At 40.1% G+C, this 15,159-nt stretch overlaps 1 protein-coding gene across 4 annotated transcripts in view; it reads right to left on the bottom strand.

Moving 5' to 3' along the window:
• The window catches only part of SORL1 (sortilin related receptor 1), a 152,117-nt gene that overhangs the window by 35,869 nt on the left and 101,089 nt on the right, over positions 1-15,159 (bottom strand). For 3 of the 4 annotated variants that reach the window (XM_016161275.2, XM_016161274.2, XM_016161277.2), the window contains 5 exons: positions 12,980-13,102; positions 10,768-10,887; positions 5,081-5,206; positions 1,906-2,013; positions 172-303 (listed from right to left, as the gene is read on the bottom strand). In XM_016161275.2, coding sequence (XP_016016761.2) covers positions 172-303; positions 1,906-2,013; positions 5,081-5,206; positions 10,768-10,887; positions 12,980-13,102 — 609 coding nt within the window. The remainder of the gene's footprint in view (positions 1-171; positions 304-1,905; positions 2,014-5,080; positions 5,207-10,767; positions 10,888-12,979; positions 13,103-15,159) is intronic. The other variant, XM_016161276.2, reaches the window with a different exon arrangement.

Raw genomic sequence — 15,159 nt, 5'->3', positions numbered from 1 at the left:
ACTACTTTTGAAGCAGCAACAGTAAGTCTTTCTCAGAAAAGGCAAGACTGGACACATAAACAGGACCTGTAAACTAGATGGAAGTGCCTCCCCAGGGTGGCCCCTCCTTGTAGTTTCTTCAGTGAGTGTCAGTTACCCCCGGTGCCCCCACTCATGGCTTGCCCCACTCACAGCATCCTGCAAATGCTGCATCCTCATCTGATCCATCTCGACACTGGATAATCCCATCACACACCATGGAGTGAAACAGGCACTGCTGGCGGTTCTTACACACGAAGTCCATGAAGCGTGTGCAGAGGGGCTCTGAAAGCGGTCCAGTGAAGAAGCTGTGAGCACTTGGTACAGATGTGCATGCAGGAAATAGTAGTAACAGCTGCCATTTACTTAGCATTTGTTTTGTACCACACCCTGACCTAAAGCACTTGACATAAAAGCACATCATTAAACTCTCATGGTAGTATTATGAAAGATTTTATTGTCCTGTTTTCAAAATAAGAAAACAGGGATGGCAGTATTAAGTATTTTGCCAAGAGCACACAGCTGATGAAGGTGTAGCCAAAACTGAAATTCAAAGCTGTCTGACATCAAAGCCCATGATCTTAATCTCTGTTAATATAAAACTAGCTCTCTAATACAGGGGTTGGTACACTTCTATGAAGTACCAGTGTTATGGACTGATTTTTATCCCTGCCCCGCCCCCCCCCCCCAGTTCATACCTTGAAGCCCTAATCCCTAATGTGATTATGTTTGGAGACAGGGCCTTTAAAGAGGTAATGAAAGTTAAATGAGATAAATACAATTAAAAGAGGTAAATAAAGGTTAAGTGGATAAAAATGGTGCATTGATCCAATAGGACCAGTGTTCTCACAAGAAGAAACAGACACCAGAGATGGAAGGCCCTGAGAAAAGGCCATATGAAGACATAGTGAGAAGATGGCCTTTGGAATTGAACAGCAACACTGGCTGGTCTGGGTCTCCAGCTTGCCAGCCACCCTGCAGATTTTGGACTTGCCAGCCTTCATAATCACATGAGCCAATTTCTTAAAATCAATGTCTCTATATATACATCCACATTCTACTGGTTCTGTTTCTCTGGAGACCTTATTACAACTAAAGAGCAATTCTCAAGACTTCGTAGGTCACTCAGTCTCAATTACAACTACTCAACTCTTTCACTGTAGCACAAAGGCAGCCAGAGACAGCATGTAAGCAAATGGTAGTGACTGTGCTCAAATAAAACTTCACTCAATAGAACAGGGTATGGGTTAGATTCCCCCACAGGCCAGTTTACCAACCCTTGCACTACTATATCACTTCTCAGCCTAGACTTCATGTTAGAATCACCTGGAGCACTTTCTAAAACTTCCAATGCTCAAGCCATACTCTAATAATTAATTCAGAATCTCTGGGGATGGGAAGGGGATGAGACTTGGTCACCATGAGCCTTTAAAGCTCCCAGAGAGTTCCAATGGATAAACTCATGGATGGACATCTCTGATCCAAGACATCCTTTCTAGGTCTAAGGAAAACTGGAGATAAAAAGGGTCACCTGGCCTCAAAATGTTACCAAAGTGATAATCAATGACACGAATAAAACCAATAAAGTAAGAGAAATAAGTATCCAATTCAAAATAACTGGCTGTGTCATAGAACATACTACAACTAAACAATAACGTTCACCTATGACCTAATTCCACAATCACCCCTCTTCCCACTCCACTATCCTTCACCTAAACCAAGGCTCTCTGTCATGATCAGCCTCTCAGAGTCCTAGCCAAGCACTCAGCATCCACTTGGTTATAAGCTAACTACAAGCAGGTACAGAGGAAATGAAAGGATTTAGTCCAATATATGCCCTTCACTCATTACCACCAGGTGGTTCCCTAGGGCAGAGAGAGGACTTACCACAGTGCTGCTCATCTGAGGCATCTGAGCAATCCTGCAGACCATCACAGTGTTTGCTAGATGGGATGCAGGTGCCATTCGGGCAGCGGAATCCATTGCACTTCTTCTCTGAAATGTAATTCAATAATAAAGAATGGCCAAGAGGAAACAGGCACTCACATACATACATTGTTGGGAAATTTGTACCATCCCTAAAGAGGGCGATTTGGCAACAGCTATCACAATTACAAATGTTTATATACTGTGACCCAGAAATGCCTCTTGGAGAAATGTAATCTACCTACATAAGTGAAAAATAATGTAAGTACAAGGTTATTCACTGCAACACTGTTTATAATAGATTGAAAACCACCTACATGTCCATCAATAGGGGACCTTAGAAGTTATTATACATTGGAACACTAGACTGTTATTATAATGAGACTGAAAAAGCATTCTGTAAATTATGTCCTAGATATACAGTTATGTGAAAAACAAGGTACAAAACCACATGCATAGATTACTGTCTGTTTAAAACTAGACAATACACAGTATATTTAAATTTGCATATGTGAACAAAAATATTCAGAATGCATATATAATCAAGGTTTTCTTTGGGGACAAGGTGGAAATTGGGAAGATGGGTGGAAAAATGTCTATTGTATACCTTTTTATAGTTTTTCCATTTTGAATCATTTTAATCTGTTATGTACTCAAATAATTATGTATCTTTAAGAAATGTAAAAGAAAAGCTTTAGTGAATGGAATAAAGGAGAACATGAACCCTCATTATAAACCCTGGCTTTTAAAGCTCTCTTAAATCACTCACCATCTTAATTCTTCAGGAATTCTAAGCCAAAGCCCTTTTGGAGAAAGTCTGTCTGAGAAATGTTAAGAACCTTAGGCTTCTCACTTAGTATGGAATTCTCAGTACCAGGTCACCCTTTGTCCTACAAAGAGAGCTGCTGCCAGACAGTAGGCTTAGCCATCAGTTCTAGCAGGTCTGTTCTGGCCACTGCAAGCCTAACTTTTAGTAAAATAGTTCCAGGATGATCAGGTGTAAGGTGAGAAAATATCTTTTAAATCTGTAAAAAAGTCATCATTACTAGGAAATCATTTGAAGGACATCAAACAGAAATAGTAAATGAGTACCATGCATTGGGGAAATATTTAATCACTAAAGTTTTAAAAAAGTATAAAATTAAAAGTACAAAACATGATTCTCACTCATTAAATTAGAGAAAACAACTCAAAAGTTAAAATGCAATACCAAGCGAGACTTGGGTAAACATACAACATTACTGCTGGAGATGCTTTTTAGTATAATCACTTGGAGATGAAATCTAAAAGCACTTAACAAGAACCATTAAAGTCAAACAGAACCTTTAACCTGCAGAACATATCCCAAAAAGTAGCCAGCCCTCCATATTCATAATTCACGTCTGAAGATTCGATCAACCTCCAATCGAAAACCCTAGATGGCTGAACCTGAGGATGCAGAACCCACAGATATGGAGGGCCAATCAAGGCACTTGAGCATTGGCAGACTTTGCTATCCAAAGGGGTTGCTGGAACTGATCCCTGTTGGATTCCAACAGACGACTGTATCTCAAAGGAAAAATAAGCCTTTGTTTCTAAGGGCATGAATTGTTTTACTATGCATAATAGTATAAAACTGAAAACACTTGAATGCTCAACCAGGGTGCAACAAAAACTGTTATAGTAATACGTAGTGAATATGCATCTGCCATAAAAATGCTGACTACAGAAAAATCTGTTTAATATTGGGACACAAAGGGAGTATACTATATAACAACACGTAGACAATGACTACAATTCCATGAAAATTTGGAATATATGGTGTAAAATAATAATAAAAAAAACATTTATTGGTCTCTATCCTTGGTTAGTGGCATAAAGCTCCTGAAACACTTGTAATTGCCTGGGTAATAGGAGTGTCTTTTGTTCTAATGAGGTGACATTTGGTAGGCTACTGGATATCTTTAAGATGGGGGCTGGTCACCAGAAAAACCATGTCATGATTAGAAGCTTAAAACTTTTTACCTCTCATCCTCTAGAAAGGAGAAAGAAATGGAGACTGATCAATCAAGGCTATGTGACAAAGCCTCCATAAAAAATCCCAGAAGTACAGAATTCATAGAGCTTTCAGGTTGCTGGACACATGGAGGTGATAAGAGGGTGGCGCATGGAGACGGTATGGAAGCTCTGTACTCTTTCCTCATCCATCTGGATGGTCGTCTCTATCTTCATCATATCCTCTCATAATAAACCAGGAAACCTAAATATTTCCCTGAGTTCTGTGAGCTATTCTAGCAAATTATCAAAGAGGGGGTTGTGGGAATCTAGATTTATAGCTGATCAGTCAGAAAAGTACAGGTGGGTATGGGACTTAGGACTAGCATCTGAAGTAGGTGGGAGGGAGTCTTGCAGGCCTGAGCCTCTTGACCAGTGGGAAATGACTTTATCTAGAGGAAAATGGTGTCAGGATTGAGCTAAACTGTGGGACATTTAGTGGGTGTTGGAAAACTGCTTCGTGTGGAAAACATATACTTGGTGGCCAGGAAGTGTCAGAAGTATTCTATGAGTGTTGAGAGCAAAGGAGAAACACAAGGAGCTTTTCCTACAGACAGCAAAAGGGTACGCATAGGGAACCTTAGAAATATTTGGTGTAAAAAGTATTTTATATATTATGTTTTTGTGGCAGCTATTTTGTGGTTAATTTCTATTGTGAAGATGACTGACTATCCCAGAGTTCTTTCTTAAATTCATTACACTGAAAATTCTACCTACGAGGTGGAGAGCCATTTTCTCTAAGGATACAGAGAATACTTAGTCATAAAGTATGCTATTCACACGGGAGCTATTGCCTACTTTTCTGGCAGAACACTGGTAATGTGACTGTAGTTAGCACTCTGTGTAGGTTAGTTGGTTTCCGTTTCTTTTCTTCAAAGCTGTTATAGAAAAGCCGTGAGGCAAACTGCTTGACTAAGAATCAAGGTTGTATAACACACCACTATTACATATCATATGGTGATGCCACAGAGAAAGTGAGTAGGCATGTTTAGTTGTCAGAGTGAGCACACGGGAACAGAATAGTATTTCATTTCCTATTGCCTCTTCCTGAATAGCAGACATTGTGAAAGCTCCAGGTGAGGGCCAAAGAATTTGTTTTTACCACAGTTGATTGGATCCTCATCAGAACCATCTTGGCAATCCATGTCACCATCACATGCCCACCGCTGAGGGATGCAGTGCCCATTGTGACACTGGAAGTTGGAGGGCTCACAGGTATGATAGATGGCTGCCAGCAAAAGAGAAGAGAGAAATCATCAATGTTCCTTTCATCTCTCCTCCCTCCATAAACCATCAAGAGACTGCCTGAAACAGGATTGTATTAGGTAATAAGGCATAAACTGGAGCATCTGAGAATACATCTTAGGTGAGAAAGCAGGCACCTGGGGCTGCCCTTAAGGTGGAGTGCAGCCTCCTGAATGGGCAATGACTTGAGCTGATGGGCTTATAAATGTTACACAAGAACATTCATTTTCTACAACAAAGAATCATTCCCCTTTTGCAGATGAAAAATAGGCTCAGAGAGATTACAAAACTTGCTCACATTCACAGAGATAATTAAGTAATAACACCATGGCTGTCAAAGTCCAAAGCCCGTGCTGTTTCTACACCTCCTTGATACTTTATCTTCTAACATAAATCCTCTCACTCTTCCAGATTCTGGCAGCATAAAGAGAGGTAGCATGTGCTCAGGAGACTGGGTTCTAGACCTGGTTCAGCCACTGTTTGGGGGCCTCAATTTCATCAACTATATTGATATCTAAGGACCCTTATAAGCTCTAAAAGGCCATGATTTTATAATTCTAAATAAACAACCCAAATTCAAATGTGAAAAACCTCAGGTCAAAGAACATAAAAGATTTATCCAAAATATCAAAGAAAGTAGGCCCCAGAACCTAGAATTGTCTGACTCACTGCACAGTCTAGAGCAACATCTACCAGGCAACAATACATAGCATTCAGTACAATCATTAAAAGAAACAAGAGGCAAATGAAACAGAAAGTCACTGTTATAAAAGAACAGCCTCATCTGCACACATGGGCTGAGGCTACCTGGAAGTCTTTTAGAAACATCTCAAAACCTTGGTCAAAGATAGTTCAAATGTATAACATCTGCCTCAAACCCAACCAACACTACTAACCTTATGCCTTCTCCACCAGATTTCCCCTTCCTCCTTTGAAACAGAAAGCTGTGTCTGTTCATTGCTGAATGAAAGCCATGTTTGAAAGTTGGTTACAACTGGCATAAAATAATATAGCCAAGAGGGATGGGCTCTCTGTTAGTTTAACTGTGTGAATAGGATGTCTTCATGATAGAAGGCAAAACAAACACAAGTGGTGTGGAGTGTAAACTAGTTATTTATTTAATCAAGATGGTTGGCAATACTTATTGCTCAAGGGTTGAGAAAAATGGCTTCCAATGCCCTCTAGAATTTCTACTGAATTTGAGGCTATTTTTTGTAATAGTCGGAAATATAAAGAACCTGATTTTTCAAGCCATTTTAAAACAAGTGGTGGTCTATTAACTGCTGTTTTCGTAGCCCTCTGAAGTCCAGGACTAAAATTGGTAGCATGCAAACAAGTCTATAGAAAGTCTCAATATTTTACAACCTTTAGAACTCAGAACCCATTAAACGTCTTTTTAAAATATACTTATCTCTGATAAGAGGAATTACGTGTATCATGCATGCTACATGAGCTTTTGCTCCATTAACAGCCATTGCCTAGAATATTTTTGATCTATTAGTTTTACAAGTCTGACAGCACTCAACTCAAAAACAATTCCTCATCAAGGCCTTGCTCACTTTCATAAAACATACCATTGCCTAAACTCATTGCCATACTGATCTACTTGTTATTATTCAGTGTATGCATATCGCTTTTAATTGAAAACAATTTCAGAATGCTAATGGAGTTTCCAAATAACAATTCTAGGAGGCATGTCTGAGATCTCAAGATTCTATCACAGAAGAAGCTGAGCTCCAAAAGACTGACCAGTTTGCATAATTTCATTCACGTGGCCAGGTATGATCAGAATGCTTAACACATTCTCTTCTGAATTTTTCTGTCAAGTAACTTATTAGCTCTCTGACACTGTCGGATAATTAACATATGCTCAGTTAATATATATTTTTTAATTATAAGGATGGAAGAGATTGACTTTAATACAGACTGAAGAATTTGAGGACGGAACAAAGAATCCTTTACATGACCGCATTCATTGTGACTATAAGAATGGAAAGGTTAATGGGTAAATGATCATGAAATTAGAATACCAGGGTTTCTAATAGAGGAGATTACCCAACAATTTACTCTCTAACTTGGACAGATCTTTTCTGATTCAGCAAGATCCTCTATATCACCTGATCAAAAGCATTAACCAAATAAAAGTGGAGCAGAAGATGTGAATTAATTACTATGATGAGGAAAGCACTGCCTAATTTTTTCAAAGCCCTATATTAATTCACTAAAGTGAATGAAGAAAAGAAATGCTAATCTCAACGCAAAATCAACAACAGTAAAAAAAAAACATAAAGCAAAAAGAAAGGGTACTGAAAACTAAAAGGCAGATTTGAAAAAGAACCAAATAGAAATTCTAGATATAAAAAAATATAGTCATGGAAATAAAAACAACATGTGTGAAAGAGCAGATTAGATCCAGCTGAAAAAAACTGTTGAACTGGAAGAGAAAGCTGAAGAAGTACCTTAAATTCTAGCACAGAGTCATAAAGAGACAACAACTATAAAAACAAGAGGCATGAACGATGAAATAAGACAGTCCAACAAACGGCTGTTGGTCACCGCTGAAGACAAAATCAGAAAAATAGCAGACACAGCTGAAAAGATAGTGGCTGTAATTTCCCAAAACTGATGAAAAATATAAATCCTCAGATTTTAGAAGGAAAACTAGTCTCAAGCAGGATAATGCCATACCTAGGTAGATGAAACTGCATAACAACGACAACCTCTCTGCCATATACACACACATGCACACACATAAAACCTAAAAACTATAGAGAAAAGAATGTCTGAGTGTTGTTCAAAAGATAATCAGAAAGGAGAATTCAAATCAACACAAAAGATATCAGAAGGAAATGGAATAATTCCATTAAAATACTTATGGAAAATTACTATAAACCTAGAAAACCAGAAACATCTGTATTCAGGATTGAAAGTGAAAAAATGTTTATATAAATAAAACCTTAAAAGAGTTTACCACTGACAGTCTCCTGCTACAGGAAACACTGAAGGATGTACATGGAAAGGAAGCACTAGCTAGAAGAAGCAACTGGAGAATAGGTAGATACCTATAAATAAATTTGGTTACTAAAACATAGTAATAATGGCTAATTTCAGGACTTTAAAAATATAAAATTAAAATATAAAGTATTTACTAAGTATGTTGATAATGAAACTGTATGCAAAGATTAGAATTAAAGCGTTTGGAAGCCCTTGCGGTCTAGGAGAAAGAGAAGATATTAAGCATACACATAAGATGCCTGAGGGCAACAGCTAAAAGAACAGAAATATCAAATGTTTAAGTTCAAAATCAATGCAGAGGGGTAGTGAGAAAGGAGTAATAGTAATAATAATGATAATAATAATAATAAACCCTCAATCCCATGGAAAGCAAAAAGGGAGGAGGAGAAGAACAAAGAAAACATATGCACAGACTATGCATACCAGCTGAGGCCAAGAGGAAGTCAGCTGGCCTTGACTTATTTTCTTTGGCTTTGCACATGACTTAATTTATTAAGTCAACAAAGGAAGTGATATGCCACACATCTGAAGCTCACATCTGACCTCCAACTATTTTGAGATGATGGAGAAATAGAATCACCTTTAAAAAGTTTGGAAGAACAGCTACTGGAACAAGGCTGCAGTTGAGGTGCAAGCACTCTATACATTTTCTCCAGTTAGCCCTGCCAGAGATAAAATCAAAAGTCTATGACAGGGGTCTCCGATCCCTGGGCTGTGGACCAGTACATGGCCTACTAGGAATGGGGCCGCACAGCAGGAGGTGAGTGGTGTGCATGCAAGCAAAGCTTCATCTGTATTTGCAGCAGCTCCCCAGCACTAGCATCACCACCTCAGCTTTACCTCAGATTACTGGGCATTAGATTCTCATAGGAGCACCAGTCCTTGGGGCCAAAAAAGATGGGGAACCACTGGTCTATAAGAAGCCACCTCATAGAAATGAAGTTGTTAATTCATTCTGGAGGACTGGCACATGCTTCTGAAACACAAGTTTGACTAATGTGGTTGTGCTAACAAGATGTTCAATTACCCTGCAATTTATAAATTGAAATGCCCAAGTGCACCCATCTAATTTATTAACCAATTATCCACCTAAACCCAAAGCTTCCAAACAGCATTCATATGCTGTCAGGGATGACAGCAGTTCTTTCATAGACCTTGGTTTTTCTTCCTTCTTCAGTCCATGCTCATATATGGAGAGAATTTTCCTGCAGTCCTTCCAGAAGCAGAGGTGCAGACACCGAGACTGCATCACAAAGGATGTAGGGGAAGTTTACAAGGGAAGGGAATCAGTAAAATCACAGATCATCCTGTGTGATGTACATGACATTTGAGGAGATCCGTTTACTCCTCAAAGGGAACATAAGGTCATGTCTAAACTGAAACAGATGGAGAGAGGTAGTTGTGTAAAACCATCCAGTTGACAAAGGTTGTCTGAACATGTACTCCGCCAGGCTAAGCACTGGGAGGATACAAACGAGTAGAAGATAGAAGCCCTTCAGGAATCATTTCTAAACCAAAGCATAACACAGTTACTTAAGTTTAAGTTTGGGATATGGTAATAGATCTAACTTTTTTTATGTGTTCTTACAAATAAATATGCATGCTTTTGAGCTCCCAGATGCTGGACAGCATAGAAACTGTTATGGTACTGCAGGGGCGAGGAAGGTTAAGGCACAGGATTTCAAAGTCACTCCACTATTTTGTGACAGTAATAATCCATACCAGATGAATGAGATGTTGACTCCTTAGTGATGAATTATAAAACAAAGTCTGATTTATCATGGTGTAAAACATGTCTGCCTTCATTATAATATGGTTAAACAAACCATATTATTTTTAGAGGAGGCTGAAGAGAAAATTGACTCATCAGGTAGTAAATTTTTTTCTTATTCCACCATAACTTCTCCAATTCCTTGCTTTACCCCATTCAACCATAATGTACACATCATTTACTCATTCATTCATTCACACAATCAAAAATAGTGCAATAAACATGAGTGAACCTATTACCCAACAGAAGAATCAGAACATTGCCTAGACTTTATACCACCTAGCCTTCTTCTGATATTTTCGTGTTGTTTCCACTTTTATTTTTAATGAAATCTTCCCCCAAACAGGTATAAGCACAGTTTTTAAGTTTTCACTGTTTGGGGAACCCTCTGATGTTCCACTTGAAAACAAAAGATAGTTCAATACTGCTCAGCATATGGTCCCAAAACTGGAGGTCAGGCTGTAAACTGTTTATTATTGATCCTGAAGGAATATGAAGCTTGAGCCAGAATGTAAATCAACTACATATCACTCAGGACAGTTTAACTCATTTAACTTTTTTTCATAGCAAGACTCTCTCAACAAAGAAAGATTTACATTTTGGCATAAGCTCATCATAGATCAATTCTTTGAGAAGCACTGAACTAACTGCTTTCTAAGGCCCATTTCTTAGAGGCTGGATTCTCTGATGATGTAGGGCTTCAATGCTCACTAGCACATGAACAGAGAACAGCTGTTAAGAGTCCAGGAAATACTGACCAGTACAGTTGGCTTCATCAGACCAGTCCCTGCAGTCGTTGTCCCCATCACACACCCAAGAGGAGCGGATGCACATGCCAGAGCTGCAGTTGTACTCGTCGCTCCGGCACTGGTGCCTTTCTGCAGGTGAGACCACAGAGATGTGAGGGAAAAGTTCGCTCAGAATTTATCTTGTGTCAAAGCTACTAAGGTTCAGAGATATACCATTACCTCATTTTCACTGATTATCCAGAAAGAGCATGGATGCAGAGACTTAAACCAGGGATATAAGGTCATCAAGGCTGGTTTCCAACTATGTGCTGCAAACGGTGTACAAGTGTGTTGAGATACTGACACCTCACACTCTTGCCACTGGTTGTCTCTAGGCAAGAGAAGTTTGTCCATGTCCATTGATCTCAGTGTATTTTATAAGTATCATCATTTTCTATTCTTGCTATAATGGAAAGAAGTTTGGAAAGCAACCTCTAGTTGTCCAAAAAGTAGAATTTTTAAGAAACAGAAGTCTTCTAGAGACAGAAACAGAACCTGTGGTTTCAGAATAGGGGTGATTAAAACTTTTGAGCATGGGAATCAATTTGAGGTGCTCAGCTTGGGAAAAGTGAGATCGCTGCTGAACTTTCAAAATAGAGGAAATGTCAGTTTGGGACTTTCTGAGAGTGGAGCTCCAGGAATGGTGGCTGGTGGGCAGTCTCTAGAAGGGTGGGGGCCTGGGGTAAATGAACTGGTGCAGCCTGAACACGACTTAAAAGGAGGCTGCACTGGCAACATATTGTGTAGGCCCTGAGGATTGCATTAAAGAACCTTCCAATGGAATTTTAAAGATTCTACAAGAATAGTAGTAGCCAACTTTGGGACCTAGGGTGGCTGCCTCAGTTGCCTCACTCAAGAGACAGGCTGATGGCAAAGTTGGTGATTCAATTATTTATGAGGAAACTGTCCAGAGACTGACGAAGCAACCTGGCTCTGAGGAAAGGACTAACTGAGACCTTGGGATGCATTCAAGGTACATCAACATGATGGGCCATGAATTAAAAATCTGAGGGCACTGAAACTGTTTAATGGTCAAATGTGAGTCCAGTGAGTGAGAAGATAACACCAGAAACACGTAACCATGTGGAGTTTCCTTTCTACCAGAGCAAAACTAGCTACACACTTTAATCCCCTCAGATTTCTGAGGAGGAAATGGAAGAATTGAAAGGATAATAGTTGTGAATCCCAAGGACTGTTTTCTGAAATTTATTTATATAAAGATGAAAGAAATTAAGTAATCCCCCCGCCCCCCAAAATTCCTCTTAGAGCTGGCTAGGAACATTTTCTCTGTTGCCCTTGTCTCAGTCCCTGTTGAGGCAAACTACCTGCTCATGATAAAGCAGGCCCTGTCCATAAACTTGCCTGGACATGCCACCAGCAGGGCCACCCCAACACAGCACAGAGTATCTGGCCCCAGTCTCTCTTCCCTTTCATGCCTGTGATTCCTCCAATCTGGTACACTATGTGTACTACATAGTGCTTCTTCCTTCAACAGTCAGTGACTCTGGGTTTGGTACCAGAGCCCATTAACTGAGACAAGACTCATGAAACTGACCGGGCAGTACTGTGCAACTGGAAGGGCATGGGGAACATGGGTTTCAGCTCCCCATGCTGACACAAACCAATTGTGGCACTTCAAATAAGCCCCCCACCCTCTATGAACCTCAGTCATTGAATCTGGAAAGCAAAAGGACTGAACTACAGAATCCCTATCACTCATTGCAATTCCAACACACTACTTTTCTAAATATAAAAATTTTCATTCAGAAAATAGATGTTCAAACAATGCTTGCATCATCTATTGACTTCTAACAGAGTTTTCTGAATTAGATTGGTTAAAAGAAAATTTCATAAAGATATAGATCTGTATCTTCAGGAGTCTAATCTCACAGCTACTCAGAGACGTGGACCAAGTGTATAGCTGCTAATAATTGCCTGAGTTCATTTAGAAACCTCATTTCCTTATTATTACATTCACTCTCATGGTAAAGCAGGATCCACTGCTTATGAATGAATCAATCCTACCATGCCGACAGGGGTGATCACACAGCTGGATATCATAAGTTCCAAAATGGCTTTCAGAAATCCTCCATTTCCAACCCATCCCATCCAATAAGACAGCCCAGTGAGCAAGGGTGCTGCCCCCTGTGGAACAGGGTTCCTGGACATCATGTCCCCTTACCACAGTGACTTTCATCGCTGTTGTCTCCACAGTCATCTTCAAGATCACATTTGTAGGACAGTGGAATACAGGTCCCAGACTCCTGGCAATGGAACTGGGTATCCAGATCACAAATGGTAGTAGCTAAAATGGGAAAGAGAGAAGACATAGTTGTTAAGTACAATTAATTCACCCCAAATACAAATGTCTCACTGGAAAATGATTTTTAAAAAGAAGGAAGCAGATTTCAATTGCAGTAACGGAAACAAAACCTAGATTTCTGGAACAAATAAACTGCATAAGAACCTGAAATTCGCAACCAAGGGAAATAAGGGCCTATCCTTCTATGGACAGCTTCCAGATCATAACAGGGCTGAGAAAAGTAGGAAACCGGCATCTGGCTGAGAGAGAGTGATGGGTTCGATTACTTTCTAAGATCCCCTTAAACATGAAGTGTCTCCCTACTTAAGTGGCAGAAATACCTTTATCTGGAAAATCACCATTAGGAAGCCCAGTTTCACATACAAAGCCACCATATAGGTGATAAAGGTAGTGTGCAAGTAGAATTCTGCAGCAGCAATCTGGGCCCTGCAATCAGTAAAGACTGGGTTTCAAATCCTGGCTCTGCCTCTTCCTCAAGCAATTAAATTTAACCTCTCTGAGCCTCAGCTTCCTCCACATTAAAATGAGGAAAAGTTAACATGGCCAAGTGCTCGTGATGACAGAAAGACTAGATATAAAAATTCTACTGTCTACAACTTACTTCACTATTCTGTGCCTCAGTTCCCTAGACTGTTAATATCTACCTCATGGCATTATCATGAAGGTAAATAAGAAAACAAGTTTAGGATCAGAGCCAATTAAATAGGATGTAAATATAATAAGCCCCAAACAAATGTCATTTCCCTCCCTCGTCATTCCTCATGCCCTTCTGCAAAAGAATGAGTACAGAATTAGACTGTCTCCCTCTTTTAAATAAGAATTATCTGAGCTTAAGCACAGCCCTTAGAACTAGAGAAAGAAACTGGGAAGAAAGGCTGCTCAGGGGAGCAGCTCATGTATCAGGTGCAATGTGATGGTGGTGGTGGTGGCAAGGATTGCTGTAAAATGAAAAGCCAATGGCAGCACTGCAGTCAGACATCCTTGGCAGCTCTTCTCTGAGGCTCCATTCCTTCTCTGTAACTGAGCTCATGGTGGGAGTAAGGAGATAAATGCAAAAATGACAAGACTGTAGGGGATTCACGTCAAAACCTCAAACGTCTGACAACTACCCAGCACAGGAATTTATTTAAGAGGGAGTGAGATCTGCTGACAACATCCCTCCCACATCTCCCTTTGTCTCCACTCCTCCTGTCTTCCCTGGCAGCTGACAAGATGTCTCGTTTAACTTCCCAGACAGTAGTGGCCCATCATGGCCCATCCTTTCCCTGCAGACCTCTAGGAGGGGGTGTGTCTCGCCATCATAAGTGCTGTTCTCCTCCTTAATGAGGGAAACACTACAGAAAGGCACAGATAAGCACTGTAACCTTGGTTCCCAACCTCTGCCTTTTAATCTCTGCCTCCTTCATCTCCTTACCTCTGCCATTTCTGACCAGTCTGGGCCTGAGTCAAGTGGGATTGTGAGAAAGCAAGTCTCAGGGTCTTGGGAAGGTCAATTCCAGCTGACATTTACACCAGGAGGAAGTCAGAGCCAGCTGCCCACTTCATTCAGGGGAGGAGCTTAAACTCTATGTGGAAACACAGGAGACTGGTAGCATACCTCAGGGTTGGGTGAGTGGGCAGCACCGCCTAAAGATGGAGGTATGTGTTTCTCTCAAAACACCGAACCAATCTGATATCCCAGCTAGTCCATCTACTAGAAACTAAAGCTCAGGGACCCAAGGAAAAGTCCCTAGCTATTGGACATGAGGTCATCAAGTTCATATCTCTCTGCTTCTACTATGCCTAATCATATCTAGGCAATTTTCTTGCAATGTGTAAATTCTAAGAAGCATCTCTTCTCCTACCCTATTATGTAATAAAGTCCTTTCCAGAATCTGCTCCAATGCTCTTAACATTTATTAATGTTTTCAAGGAGCTTTGGCTCGTCCTCGACAAATATCACACTTCCGGAGACTCTAGTAGGTAGATAGAGTTTTATCAGTGTCCACTTTGCAAAAAAGAAAAACACACAGAGGCTAGTGCTCTCCCAAATCTGCCAT

Source organism: Rousettus aegyptiacus, unplaced genomic scaffold (genome assembly GCF_014176215.1).
Source record: "Rousettus aegyptiacus isolate mRouAeg1 unplaced genomic scaffold, mRouAeg1.p scaffold_m13_p_5, whole genome shotgun sequence".
Lineage (NCBI taxonomy): Eukaryota > Metazoa > Chordata > Mammalia > Chiroptera > Pteropodidae > Rousettus > Rousettus aegyptiacus.
The sequence above is the reverse complement of the archived record's forward strand: the minus strand, read 5'-3'. Positions and strand labels throughout refer to the sequence as shown.